This window comes from Moschus berezovskii, chromosome 12 (assembly GCF_049115385.1).
Source record: "Moschus berezovskii isolate FMDL1 chromosome 12, NW_MosBer_1.0, whole genome shotgun sequence".
Lineage (NCBI taxonomy): Eukaryota > Metazoa > Chordata > Mammalia > Artiodactyla > Moschidae > Moschus > Moschus berezovskii.
The window spans coordinates 40,038,133-40,052,921 of NC_142471.1; the positions used below are offsets into that span (position 1 = coordinate 40,038,133).

The 14,789-nt window shown below is 51.2% G+C and overlaps 1 protein-coding gene across 1 annotated transcript; it reads left to right on the plus strand.

The window, feature by feature from the left end:
• Positions 1-2,955: 2,955 nt before the first annotated feature.
• On the plus strand, positions 2,956-14,550 carry RGR (retinal G protein coupled receptor). Its single transcript, XM_055425316.2, has 7 exons — positions 2,956-3,670; positions 5,326-5,482; positions 6,492-6,613; positions 8,080-8,233; positions 10,088-10,205; positions 12,741-12,854; positions 13,330-14,550. Exons 1-7 carry the CDS (start codon positions 3,592-3,594, stop codon positions 13,459-13,461), a joined length of 876 nt encoding a protein of 291 aa, XP_055281291.1. The 5' UTR covers positions 2,956-3,591; the 3' UTR covers positions 13,462-14,550.
• Positions 14,551-14,789: the final 239 nt, after the last annotated feature.

A 14,789-nucleotide genomic window follows, 5' to 3' on the forward strand; every position in this document is an offset into this window, starting at 1 on the left:
TCATACCACCATCAACACCGCCTTTCACTCATCCATCCTTCACATTTGACTCCAAGGCTTTGCTCTCTGCCCAGGCGTGCCCTACCTGGCTCTGATGGCTTTTCCAGAAGGTTCATCAGCCCCCTTGCCCATGGGCCTAGACAGACCTCCACCAGTGAGGTGTGACCAAGACAGAGATTGGGGCCCCAGTACACACACAATGTCTGTGCCTGTTTTGACAACATTGGCTTCCAGGCACTGTTGGTTCCCATTCCTTCCTCTCTTCCAATTCAGCCAATATGATTTTCTCAGTGTTTTCCACCTGTAACTCCTCCCCCCCAAACCAAAAAGCCAGCCCTGCCCATTCCCACCGGAGAAGGCAATGGCAAGCCACTCCAGTACTCTTGCCTAGAAAATCCCATGGACGGAGGAGCCTGGTGGGCTGCAGTCCGTGGGGTCGCTACAAGTCAGACATGACTGAGCGACTTCACTTTCACTTTTCACTTTCACACATTGGAGAAGGAAATGGCAACCCACTCCAGCGTTCTTGCCTGGAGAATCCCAGGGACGGGGGAGCCTGGTGGGCTGCCGTCTGTGGGGTCACACAGAGTCGGACACTACTGAAGTGACTTAGCAGCAGCAGCAGCAGCCCATTCCCACATCTCTGGCTTTTCTTTCTTCTGTTGGGGATGCCTTTCCTTCTCTCTTTTGCCTACCCAAACTCTACCCTTGATTCCTGGCCCTGTCCTGCTTTCTCTTCTCCCTTGAAGTCTTTGTGATCTTGCAGGCATGAAAAAAAAAAAAAATCTGACCTGTGCTTCTGGTTACAGTAATGCAAGATAGAAATCAGGAAGGGCAGGGAGGACTCTGTGGTAACAGGGTTATCAAGGAAGGCTTCCAGAAAGACGTTGAGGGTCAGCTCAGCCCTGAGTTTTGTTCAGTTCAGTTCAGTTCAGTCGCTCAGTTGTGTCCGACTCTCTGCGACCCCATGAATCACAGTACGCCAGGCCTCCTTGTCCATCACCAACTCCCGGAGTTCACCCAAACTCATGTCCATAGAGTCGGTGATGCCATCCAGCCATCTCATTCTCGGTCGTCCCCTTCTCCTCCCGCCCCCAACCTTTCCCAGCATCAGAGTCTTTTCCAGTGAGTCAACTCATCACATGAGGTGGCCAAAGTATTGCAGTTTCAGCTTTAGCATCAGTCCCTCCAACGAACACCCAGGATTGATCTCCTCTAGAATGGACTGGTTGGATCTCCTTGCAGTACAAGGGACTCTCAAGAGTCTTCTCCAGCACCACAGTTCAAAAGCATCAATTCTTCAGCGATCAGCCTTCTTCATAGTCCAGCTCTCACAGCCATACATGACCACGGGAAAAACCATAGCTTTGACTAGACGGACCTTGGTTGGCAAAGTAATGTCTCTGCTTTTTAATATACTTTCTAGGTTGGTCATAACTTTCCTTCCAAGGAGTAAGCGTCTTTTAATTTCATGGCTGCAATCAACATCTGCAGTGATTTTGGAACCCAAAAAAATAAAGTTAGGCTTGGATATAAGTGAGGATCAACAAGAGGAAGGCCATGGGGAATGAACACTTACAGAATGAAATGAACTGCTTGGCAGGGAGCTGTCGGTGTAGGAGGTTGGGCTTCTGTTCCAGCTCCAAATGTGAATCTGTGTATGACTTCAGGCCAGTTCTTAACTGCATTGAGCCTGTTTCCTCGCATGAAACTAAAAGGATGTGGTATCTAATTCTTGGAGATGTTGTAAGAATCGTCGTAAGATCATTCAGCACAGTACCAGGCCCTTGGCGAGCACTCAATAAACATTAGCTATATTGCTAGTGTCATAGGGAAGAATAAACCTGACTCCATACTTGTAATAGATCTGTTTCTTTTACTTTAACCTTTGATATTCTTTTGCTTTGGCTTTGAGTTAAGAATGTTGCCTAGAGGGGGATCCCTGGTAGCCTAGTAGTTAGGATTCCAGGCTTTCACTGCTGTAGTCTCAGTTCAAACCCTAATGGGGGAGCTGAGCCATCCAGTGCAGAAAAAAAAAGAATGTTGCTTATATACACAGGATAGCCTGTTTTCAAAGCTCTGACCTTTAAGGGTTTATTTAATTTTTTTTAATTTAATAAATGGTAAAAAGCACAATGCCAAAAACATTAACAGTTAAAATTAAGGGTTTTAACACACTTCCGTTTGTATAGAGATGAAAAGTTGTATAAAGACAGCAACATTTGTCTTTTGGAGGAACAGCTGTAAGAACAAAGGATTCTGACACCAAGAAATTTGCACCAACCAACCACACCCCCGCTTCACCTTGCCTTTAAAAATGCTTTGCTGAAACTCTTTGGGGAGTTTGGGGTGTTTGGGGCAAGAGCCACTCCTTCTTGCACGGCCCTGCACTAAACTTTTCCCTACTCCAAACTGACGTTTTGGTTTCTGCATTGGGTGAAACCAATACTGGATTCAGTAATATTAATAGCAGCACTCTGGGCCTTGGTTTCTTTATATGAAAATGAGTTAAGTTGCTCTGGATTAGTGTTTTTTTCTCCTTTTCTTTTCTGGCTGTGCTGTACAGCTTGTAGAATGTTAGTTTTTCAACCAGGGATTAAACCCGGGCCTTAGCAGTGAAAGCGCAGAATCCTAACCTCTGGACCACCAGGGACTCCCCAAAGTTAGTGTTTCTTAATGTAAATGTCACTATAAGCCAGTGTGTAACTTATACCAGGACTTCATTTATAGAAGGCAAAGTTTTTAGTGGGTCATGGTCCACTTAGGGCAGCAGCCCCTCTGTCTCAGGCCAGTGCCTGGGAGATGTTTATGCTTGCATAGGTTAAGTGGACACATAGGTTAATGGGACACAGGAAACGAAGCCCCAGAGGCTATATCCATGATGTATTCTTCTGACCAGGACTTACACAGGCCAGGGTGGGTGGAGAGGAGTAGGGAGGGTGGTGGGAGATGCTTACTTTGCAAAAGAGACAACTGAGATGACCCCAGTGGGTCCACCCCAGGGACATAGGCAGTTAATGGTTAATTCAGAACCAGAAGCAGTCTCTAGTACCAGTTGGAGCTCTTTCCATGACAACAAATAGCTTCCAACCATCATTCTTCCCCATGGCTTGTGAGCATACACATGAGCTCCGGTGGACACACATACACATGTACACACATGCACACAGGTGCTCAGCTTGTCAGCACCTCCAAACATGGAAGGGCCTGGCTCCTGACCCGCTCTCAGGCTTGGCTGCAGCTCAGATCCCCCCTTCTGCTCCTCATTCCGCCCTCGTTATGCAACTCTTTTCTAATTCAGCTTTCGGCTATCTACATTTGGATTCTGGGTCCTTAATCCGATGGAGCTGAAATGAATGAGGCCGGACTCCGTGCTGGCTTCACAAAGGCTACACTGTCTAACTGATGAATGGGTTCCTTCTGTCCGGGCCAAGAAGATGATTTGGAGGGCCAGGGGGCAGCAAAAAAGGAATCCAATGACTAGCATAATACCCTGCATGTGCCAGCACGTGGAATGGCCCTTTATAATGGAGGAGCCTGGGTTGGGGGAGCCAGAGAAGAGCTGGGTCAGCTGGGAGAAAGGCAGAGAGAATGGCAGAATCCGGGACCCTGCCTACTGGCTTCGGGGAGCTGGAGGTGCTGGCCGTGGGGACGGTGCTGCTGGTGGAAGGTAAGCCAGGCAGGATCTGGGGTGGACTGGAACTCAGCAGGCCCCCAGAATGCAGGTCACAGCTACAAAGCTGGCACGGAGAAGTTCCCAAACCATACTTCTCTGTGCTTAAACCCATAGGGTCTTCTGATGGTTGAACCCATGGGCTGCAGCCTGCTGCCTGGGAGCCAAGACAGAGAAGCCAGGCATGGGACAGGGAGGGAGGGACTTTGATAAGGGGATGTCTGCCCAGGGCATGACCAAGAACCAGGCCTTTTCATGTCCCTGCTGTCAGGAGAAAGTTGAATCCACTCCCTGGAAATCCTGCCAAGAATCTCGTATAAGATCAGGCCCCTGGTAGGCTGTGAAGACAGTCGGCTCTGACACCTGCTGTCTGAGTCACTGAAACCAAGACACCTAAGCTATCTGACCCTTAGCGCCCTGACATTCCAAATGAGTGGTGGTGAAGTTTGGATGTGATCAAAGTATAAAGTGCCCGCCTGGACAAACCCAGGTATTCAAGTTCATTCACTCCCTTCCAGCCCCACATTACTTTCACCATCTTCTTGCCCTCAGCCCTAAGCACTTCTGCCCTAAGGGTGACGTGGGTCCATGAGATGTGAGCTGCAACCCCAAATCCCTAAGATGCTCACTGGAGCCAGGGCTGGACCGATAGACCCTAGAGTTGGATGAGCCCAAGTCTAGGTCAGTGGGGGATGTAGCCTTTGTTCCAAGCAGATTCAGAGACAAAATCAACACATCTGAGAATTGACAGTGGAGAGGGAGCAGCAGCCACCAGGCTGGCCCTGAAGCCCTGGACCCCATCATCTCGTGGCCTCAACACCCTTTCCTCGCCTCTAGGAACCCTGCAATCGAGCATACCTCTAGGTCCTCAAATGTGCCTTGAAAATTTACAGCTTTATGTTTTTGCACGTGTTGGTCCCTCTTTCTAGAATGCTCTTCCACACCCTGTCCTCCCTGTGACTGCTCACAGTTTGAAGGCAGGATCCTCCCCAGTTTCTCACTTCACATGGGAGAAGCTGAGGTTCAGGGAGCCTAAAGGAGCAGTAAATGAGTGACAAAGCTGAAATTCAAGTTGGGTCTGTCTGCCGCTGGACACCACCCGCTTGAAGCTCACTTCACTGCCTGGGGTCCTGGGAAGCTACCAGGTCTACATTGCCTCCTCCTTTCTGAGGTTCTCCCTAACATTGTTCCAGAGTCTTGGAAAGGGCATTTTGAAATTTGAAAAAGCTGAGTTCAAGTCCCAGCCCTGCCCCTTGCTAGCTGTGTACTTAGGCCAACATCTCTGAGCCTTGGCATCTCTGTGGCAAGTTGGGAGGACAGTGTCGAGGTGAAGAGTGACTGGGAGGATCCATGTGAAGTGCTCAGTGGCTGTCCATAACGGTGACCGTGCTGGCACAAGCCACTGCACTTGACTGATTTTCTTCCTTGTCGATCTTTCTGTCAGACTGTGTATTGGTAGAGGGCAGGGTGTACATTTCATGGCTTTTGGTATCTGAGGGCCAGCCCGCCTCATAGGCGCTTGATGAGCTGCAAGGAGATGGGTGCTGAGTGTAGGGGTGGGAGGTTGTAGAAGGCCCATCCATTCTGTGGGCCCTCATTCTGACCCCAGGAGGGCCTCGCAGCTCCAGTGCCAGCTCTCCCCTTCTTTTCAGCTCTTTCTGGCCTCAGCTTAAACATCCTGACCATCCTCTCTTTCTGCAAGACCCCAGAGCTGCGGACCCCCAGCCACCTGCTGGTGTTGAGCTTGGCGCTGGCCGACAGTGGGATCAGCCTGAACGCCCTCGTTGCAGCCACGTCCAGCCTCCTCCGGTACCTTCCCCCACCCTAGTCCCTGGGCTCTGGGGCCTGACCTCAGGGCACTGGGCAGCAGGCCAGAGACATGCTTCCTACCTGTGGAAAGCTATAGGGGAGAGGGTGGGCAGACCGAACTAGGGTAAATCCGAATTCCAGACCATGCCTGCAGAACCACAGCTGATTTCTGGAACACAGGAGTTCCTTGGACCTGACCATCAGAGCTGGCTGATTGTGGGGACCAAGAGCCTAGGCCCTGCAACCAGGCTGCCTAGGTTGGAATCCTGACTTCATTATTTCTATCACTCTGTAAATTATGTATTATTACCTAACTCATATGGTGGTTGGAGGTATTATTTGTAAATAATTTAAAAATGCTTGTCAGCTAGGAAGCCTTAAATAAGTATTTGTGAAAGCAAACAGGATTTTGACAAGTGTCTCAGACCTTGCGTGACCAGGGTCTTCCAATGTGGTCTAAGAAGGTGTTTACAGGATTGTTTTCTTAAGCAGATGAATCATTCCTGTGGAAGCTAGAGCCGCCTACTCCCCACCCCCACCCCCCGCCACCGCGTCTGTGTGCGAAGACTCAGGGCTGACTCTGTAGGGTCTGAATCAGTGGGATTCCTTGCCCTGTTGTCCTTCTGCTCCTTCCCAGGGTGGGGGATGGGCAACTGAAGCTGCCGCCCTGGGAGGTCTGGGGTCTACACTCTGACTTTGCCTTCATGTGCTTTGTGACATTGGCTCAGTACCTCTTCCTCTCTGAGCCTCAGGCACGAGCTCTCCTCCCATCATGTTGCTCCATTTCCTGTGATATAGGCACCTGATCACCAGGGAGACTCTTTGATCCAACCAAGACGCCCCTTCACCCCAGTGGCTCCATCTCTGAGGCCTCGGTTTCCTCATAGCAAAGCAGATACTAAAGCCCTCTTCTAAGGAGCCGAAGGTGCCCTCCAAGCTGCGGACAAGCAGGTGAGGGAGGAGGACGCGGCGAGGGTGAGGGGTGACTGGTGCCCCATGTCTCCCACAGCCGCTGGCCCTATGGCTCGGAGGGCTGCCAGGCTCACGGCTTCCAGGGCTTTGCCACGGCGTTGGCCAGCATCTGCAGCAGCGCAGCCATCGCCTGGGGGCGCTATCACCACTACTGCACCCGTAGGTCTCTGGGTTCCACATATTGAGGGCGGTCAGAGCGAAGGTCTGCGCAGCATTTCCCGGTTCAGGGAAGTGTGGGTGGGTGTAAGTGTGCCTGAGTGTGGGGTGTGGGCCCCCAAGAAAGGGAGGAGGGTGGGAGAGCGCAGGAGAGATGTTGAGACACCTGCTGGGCAGGTTCCCTGTGCCTTCACTGCAGCCTCAGGCAAGTCAGGGGTCCTCTGTGAACCTAGGTCTCCTCCTCTGCAAGGATGAGTTTTGTAACCAACGTCACAGTTTTATTTGGAAAATCAAATGAGATGCTGGACACTGAGGATGCCCTTGAAGACAGGCACTGGTAGGAGGCAGCAGAGAGGTGGTGTGTGTGAGAGAGACTAGGCACATGCCTTTGCACCTCACACTTCCATGGAGCTTCTGCCATGCAAAGGCTTCATGAAAATGACTCTAGTTCAAGATTTCCCAAGCTGTATTGTCAAATTCCCTCTTCATAATTAGACATATAAGTGTACCACCTGCTTTGTTATTTACCTGATGTTTTTCTTGACTCATTTTAAAAATTTAAATCACTGCTTTAGTCTCATTCTAAAAAGTATCTGTGAAATCACAAAGTTAATGTCATAATTTTAATACCCGTAAAGGTAAGAAATACATTCACCCACAGACCATGTAGAATCTCACTCACCATGGGAGAAACATAAACATTCTTTGGGGGCTGTGGCTCAGTCACCCCTCACTCAAACCCCCAGCTTGCAGACTGGGAAACACAGGTTCAGAGAAGTCAAGTAGCTTGCCCTGAGTCACACGGCTACAGGAGCCAAGCTGGGATTGTGCATGGCCTGGATGCCTCAGAGGGAGCGTCCCATTTGTCTCCTGGGCTCTGAGTCCTAATCCCTGACACAGAGGTTACTCTGGGGTTCACAGCTAACGTGGCCTTGAGCCATGAGCATCAGTCCTTTGAAACTGCAGATCTGCCCCGTGGACACAGGCTCACTGCCCTCAACAGTGTCACATGCTTCTCTCCAGGGCCAAAAACACAAATGCCTTTGTTCTTCGCTAATGCTGACTCCTATCTGCCTCGTCTGACCTTGGAGCTCTTCTTCCACTACTTCTGTTCCAGCCCTGTCCCCAAACCTCCCGCAGACCCTCACTCACATATGCACGCACACCTGTCTCTTTGCCATTGCCCCCTTTCTCTCTGTTCTCTAGAGAAGATGGTACAGACTGTCTCTAGGGGGCCTCCGCATCCATTGTCTCTTTTATTCTTCATAACAATCGTCGGAGGCAAGGATTACCATTCCGTTTATGAAGGAGAAAACTGAGGCTTAGAGAAACTTAACTTGCCTGAAGCACTGCGCTGTTAAGCATCACAGCCAGCGTTTAAGGACATTCCGCATGACCACCAAGTCCATTATTTTTTCACTCGGCCAAGCTACCGCCTCCCCTCCACCATCCTCCTGTGTCCCACGCAGGCAACCGTCTGGATTGGAACACAGCCGTCTCCCTGGTGTTCTTCGTATGGCTGTCTTCTGCCTTCTGGGCGGCACTGCCCCTCCTGGGCTGGGGCCGCTATGACTATGAGCCGCTGGGGACTTGCTGCACTCTGGACTATTCCAAGGGGGACAGGTGAGGTGTCGGCAGCAGCTTCGAGGCTTCTTTCCATGGGAATCTGGGCTTTGAGCCTGTGGGACAATGGTGTCAGCTGAAAATCCACATGGGGATGTGCATCTGCCAGACAGTCTCAACTCCTTAGCCATGATCCCTGTGTATAAGTTGACAGTGGGACTAAAGAAAGCCCATTCTGAAGACTGGCCAAGGGATGGGAATGTTATGCAAGTTGGGGTGCAGAGTTGGGCCCTAGAAGGGGTCCTGTCCAGGGAGCTGTGTTGGTTATAACAATGCTGAGCCCCTGTGTTGGTTATAACAGCCACTGAGCCCCATGACCCCTTTGCCACCTTCAGCACAGTCAGATCCCAGCTCTGATGTATTGACTCCTACAGGGAGCCATATCCTTGGTTCTATAGTGTCAAAGAATGTTAAGATCTTTGCATTGGGAGGGAGCTCTTTGGTATTGAGAACAGTTCTCTGAGCATTTGCTGTGGGCCAGGCCCTGGAGAGACAGCAGTAAATGCGTGATGGCGCCCACCATCAGGAAGCACTCATCTAGTACCGCCAGGTCCACTGGGCTCTGGGGAGTCCAGGGCTCCCTCTAGGGGCTGCCTTGGGGAGGGACCACATGGGCTCCAGCCCCGATCTTGCTTCTGCTATGGCAAGCCACTCCAGTACTCTTGCCTAGAAAATCCCATGGATGGAGGAGCCTGGTAGGCTGCAGTCCGTGGGGTCGCTAGGGGTCGGACACGACTGAGCGACTTTACTTTCACTTTTCACTTTCACACATTGGAGAAGGAAATGGCAACCCACTCCAGTGTTCTTGCCTGGAGAATCCCAGGGACGGGGGAGCCTGGTGGGCTTCCGTCTATGGGGTCACACAGAGTCGGACACGACTGAAGTGATTTAGCAGTAGCAGAGGCACACTGCATTCATCTGCTTGACATATTCATTTATTTCTTTGGCTGTGTTGTGTTTTAGTTGCAACAGGATCTTTCATTTTAGCACACAGGCTTAGTTGCCCCATGGCATGTGCGATCTTAGTGCCTGGACCAGGAATTGAACCCACATCCCCCTGCATTGCAAGGTGGCTTCTTAAGCAGTGAACTGCCAGGGAGGTTCCTATTCATGTTTATTCATAATGCACCTGCCTTGATGACAGGCTTCTCAAGTCAAACCCACTGGAGAACATAGGGTCTGGTCTAATGTCCTCCAGGGAGTTCCCTGCAGGTATTTCCCCCGCTGGTGTCCAGCTCTTCTGGCAGCCCTCCCTCCCACCCCTCCTTAGTGGACGGCAGCCAGATGATGTGGTCTCCGCAGCACAGAATGGCAGTCTGCCTCCCTGTGACTCCCACCTGCTCCTGGTCAGCCCTTGTGCCTTCCCATGACCACTGCCTGGGACCCCTGGTTCTTCTCTGGTCCCTTCAATGATTTCTTCAGTGATGCAATGTCCAGTCTCATCCACAGGGTCCTTCCAAACCCATGCCAGAAAACTCCTTGAATGATCTTTCCTCCTGGTCAACTGACATCTCCATTTGCTAAACACATTTCCCAAACAAACTGTCCCGTTCTCCGTGTTTGGGGCACATACAGAGAGAAGGGCTGAGCCCCCTGAACTGCCCAGCAGCAAATCAAAGCCAGGCTATCCTTTGTCCCAGCTCCTTGGCCTAAAGGCAGGTTCTAGGAGGACCTCATAGCTCCTGGTTCCCAGGAGAGTTCAGCTGGGACCCGGAAGCACCCAACCTCTGAATACTCACCTGATGGGAAGAGTTCCCTGCATCTGACTGTTTAGCCCGAGTCTGATGGGCCTTCTTGGGCAACTGATCATCTCTGAGAGGCAATTCTTGACTTCTTCATCCCCTCTGCCTGCAGAAACTTCACCAGCTTCCTCTTCACCATGGCCTTTTTCAACTTCTTCCTGCCCCTCTTCATCACAGTCGTATCCTATCAGCTCATGGAGCAGAAACTCGGGAAGACCAGCCGTCCCCCGGTAAGGATCAGCTCCTAAGGAGGAGAAATACCAGGGAACATGAATGATGTGACTGCAATCAGGGGTTCTCTGTGTTTTCAATGATCAGGAGAGGAATCTAGCTTTGTATATAGAGCATGGGGTGTTAGGGCAGAAACACACCCTCCCCTCCCTTTGCTGGAGATCACCAACACCTGGGAGGAAGAAACAAAACTGCCCAGATTTACCCAGACCCCGTAACACTGAGAGGCAGGGTGTCCTCGTGGACATCATCCTTGCTGTTACCCTTGCTTCTTCCCAAGGATATGAAGATTGACACAAAATTACATGCATTTTAAATGGCTTCAGGATGTTTCATTTAACCGCAGGCACAGACTGTTACCCACAAAGTAAAATCACACCTGCAAGCACATTTGTCCAAGAGAAACAATGATTCAAAATAAGCCTTCCTGGCCATTGCTCAATTTCTGCATTAATATCCTCTTGCCGGATTTTCTTTTTTTTGCTACCTGAACAGTCTCTAGCTGATGAGTCATAGCTGTAAAGATTCAAAAAACAAAAGCTAAAAAACCTCAGGTACTAATGCAACTTTGTGTGCATTATATCATTTCAGTTTTGCACCCACGCTCTGAGGAAGGAAGGCTTTATTGTCCCTATGTCACAGATCAGAAAATTGAGACTGGAAGGTGTTACTAGCTAAGCAACTGGTCAAAAGCGGCGCCATTAGTAGTAGCAGCATTGGATCAAACCCAGGACTGGGGCTCTGTCACTCAAGTGGGCAATCCTTGTGCATAAAAGAAGCACTCTCTTTGTTGAAACACTTCATCTGCCACATTTTTTCCCTTTGTGAACTGGAAAAACACTGTACCAGTTGATTGTAGCTGTGGACCCAGCTTTTCCTGGTCACAGAAGGAGGGCGAGGGCTGCACAGGTGTTTTCCTGTTCATCGCTGCCTCCACGGTTGCCTGCCTCCAGGCTGCGCCGGCTCCTACCCCTGCCTGGGTGCTCAAAGTCGCCACATTTATTGGAGGTTCAATGGGCCAGCAGAGAAGGCTGCCGCTCGGCTTTTCTCATTTTTCCCAGTTTACTTTAAACCATCCGTTTCACTAGTATCAGCAGGAGTCGCCACGCACTGTCCCAGGGACCTCAGATGCGAGCTTAAGTTACCTGCTTTGTTAAAGGGCGACATGGTCGGTTAGAGAATAGGCACTGATTTTTAGCGTCAGAATTTTAACCTCTGAGTGTACGTGGCGAATCGTAATTTCGCAAATTCCATTCTGAAAATGGTACGGAAATCGTGCGCCCTCCTGTGGCCACTTGTGGTACCACGTCGCCCGCTGCCTGGTTGGTTGAGGATCTCACAGGGTGGAAAGCGGCCGCTTTGAACCCAGGACAGGTTGAGCCGCCAGTGAATGCAGGACCTGGTTGCAAGGTAGTTCTGGGACAGAGTTGTGAGGGCAGCTCAGCCTGGGGACCTTTATACACACAGCCACACTCACGCAGCCCCGGGTTTCTCAGAGAACAGACTGAGAAGGAAGCGAATCCTCTACTCCAGTCACTGCCTCCAGGCAAGTCAGGCATTATCAGGCCACTTTATGGACAAGGTCACTGAGGTCAAGAAAGCTTGAATGAGAGGCCCAGGGTCAAGCATCTCAAACAGAAGAGAGATTCAACTGGTCCCAGTTTCCTCCACAGGCTCAGCACCTTCCCACAGCCCTGCCAAGCTGGTCCTGGGACCTCACGGGGCTGCCGGCCACCTGAGCCAGTCAATGCCACCCTCCTGTTTTTTAGAAAATAAATTAGAGAATAATTGCTTTACAACGTTGTGTGGTTTCTGCCATACAACAATGTGAATCAGCCATAAGTATACACATGTCCTCACCTCTTGAACTTCCCTCCCACCCCCTAACCCATCCCACCCCTCAAGTTGTCACAGAGCTCCGGGTTGAGCGCCCTGTGTTACGCAGCAACTTCCCCCAGGTATCTGTTTTACAAATGGTACTGTATGCGTTTCAGCGCTGCTTTCTCAGTCCTTCCCACCCTTTCCTTCCCCTGCTGTGTCCACAGGTCTGTTCTCTCTGTCTGCGTCTCTGTTTCTGCCCTGGAGACGGGTTCATCAGAACCATTTTCCTAGATTCCACGTATATGCATCAATATAGGATATTTTTCTTTTTTTGACTTGCTTAACTCTGCATAACAGGCTTTAGGCTCATCTGCTTCACTGGAACTGACTCGAATCCGCCCCTTTTTATGGCTGAGTAATGTTTCAGTGTGTATATGTACCACAGTTTCTTTATCCATTCTTCTGTCATTGAGCATCGAGGTTGCTTCCGTGTCCTGGCAATTGTAAATAGTGCTTCAGCAAACACTGGGGTACACATGTCTCTTAGAATTGTTGTTTCCTTGGGGTTTATGCCCTGTAGTGGAATTGCTGGGTCACATGGTAGTTTTAGCCCTAGTTTTTGAAGAACTCTTCATCCTGTTGTCCACAGTGGCTGGATCAGTTTACATTCCCACCAACCGTGACGCCACCCTCCTTTCCCCATGTCTCCGCAGGTGAACACCGTCCTGCCAGCAAGGACGCTGCTGCTCGGCTGGGGCCCCTACGCCCTCCTGTATCTGTACGCCACCATGGCAGATGCAACCTCCATCTCCCCCAAGCTGCAGATGGTACCGACACCTTCAGTCCTCCAGTTCCCTCTCCCCATCCGTGTACCTCTGTTTCTCCCTGTCTCTCTCTGGCTTTATAGCCTCCCTGATAGGCCCGCGCTTTCTCTTTCCCTCTGAACGCTCATAACTCACTGGGTATTTGCTTGTCCCTCTGGTCACATGAGGCCACTGCTTGACATTGCCCAGGCCTCACGTGAGATGACAGGGACAGCCAGCCAAATGGTGACGCACGCACTCTGGGACCAGGGGCTGAGAGTGGTGTCTGGGGAGGAGCAAGGTTCCACGCATCATCCAGCAACTAGTCAGAGAAGGCTTAGAGGCTGTAGAGTCAAGCCATAGGGCAGATGCTTGGCAGCTGAGGCAGGGAGGGGAGGGGAACGTTGGGTTGGGGAGGGGGGAGGGTGGTCACCCATTGGGACCAGGGAGAGGAACAGAGGCTCTGAAACTTCTTTCCTGGATTTCTCCGTCACAACAGGTGCCCGCTCTCATTGCCAAGACAGTACCCACAGTCAACGCCATGAACTATGCCCTGGGCAGCGAGATGGTGCACAGGGGAATCTGGCAGTGCCTCTCGCCACAGAGGAGAGAGCGCAGCCGAGAGCAGTGAGCCTCTCTAGGGGGCTGCCCAGACCCAGGCCCACCCAGGCCTTCCTGGACTGAGCCCCTGCCTGGGGAGTCCTGTCCAGCAGCCTCAGGAGCCAAGCTCCAGACACTCACCCTTCATCCCCGATGGCCCTTTGAGCCTGGCCCAAGGCCGGACACAGGGGTTTCAGAGAAAAACCAGACTGCATGGAACAAGCCCGGACTTTGGAGCCACATGGACCTGTGTTGGCCATAGCTCTCCACATAGAGGCTGAGAGACCTTGGAAAAGTCACACTCTCTGAACTCAGCTTCCTGGCCCCTCACCTAAGGATGTTAATATGGACTTTGGGTCTGTCGTGAAGCTTGAACTTGATAGCATATACTCATATGCACATAGAAGCTGCTGCTCATTAGTACAGCTCTTAGGATTCAGAGACTTACATATAAAGGGGTGAAAGCCCCAGGTTTGTTTGTGGGAGCTCAACCCAGGCTGCCCGCATTCAAACACCTCTTATTAAATTGTGATCTCGTACAGGTGACTTACACTTCTTGGGTTGTGTTTCCAATTTGTGAGGCATGACAACAGGAATGGTGGCTTGATCATGCAGAAAGACCCAGCACCTTACCAGGCACATATGAAGTGCTCATCAAGAGTCGCCATCACCACCCTCCAGTTAAGACAGCTGGCTGCACGTTGCTTAGTTGCCAACATTTAAAAAAATCAGGATAATTTGCTTAGAACTTCAGATATCTGAAGGTGAGGCCCCACCAGCCTGGAGGAGGCTCCATGGTGACGGTTTGAGGCACAGAGTGGCTCTGCCCTCTGCCCAGGGCGTGTGCTCTCCCATCAGCTGCAGTTCGTGTGTTCCCTTCAGATCCTGTGGCATCTGAGTCTGAGACACTCGTGCTGGGCTCCCCACTCCTGGATGCACTCTGCACCTCCCATGGGCTCAGCCCCTCAGGGAAAAGGCATAACAAGTGCACAGGCCTGGATGGCACCCAGGCCTGGTTCCAGGGGGAAGTGGAGATGGGTGGAGGATGGTTGAGGGCGCTGCAGAAGGTCTGACGACATAGGGGCAGCTGCCCCAGGCACCACCTGGGCAGGAAGTCTGAGAGCCAATCCCTTAGAGTTGAGGGAAGGAGGTGCCAAGTTCCTGGGGTGGGGGTGGGGGTGGGGGAAGGTCATGAGAACAGCCTCTCAGAACCCTGCAGACCAGGATCTGCCTCTTGGTTTTGCAGATGTAGAAAATCAGGCCACAGAAACACCAGACCAGAAGTCTGCACAGAACAGAGGCTGGTTCAGTCATTTTGCAGAACCTTGTGGGGTGGGGAGAGGACGAAGTCTTTGCACA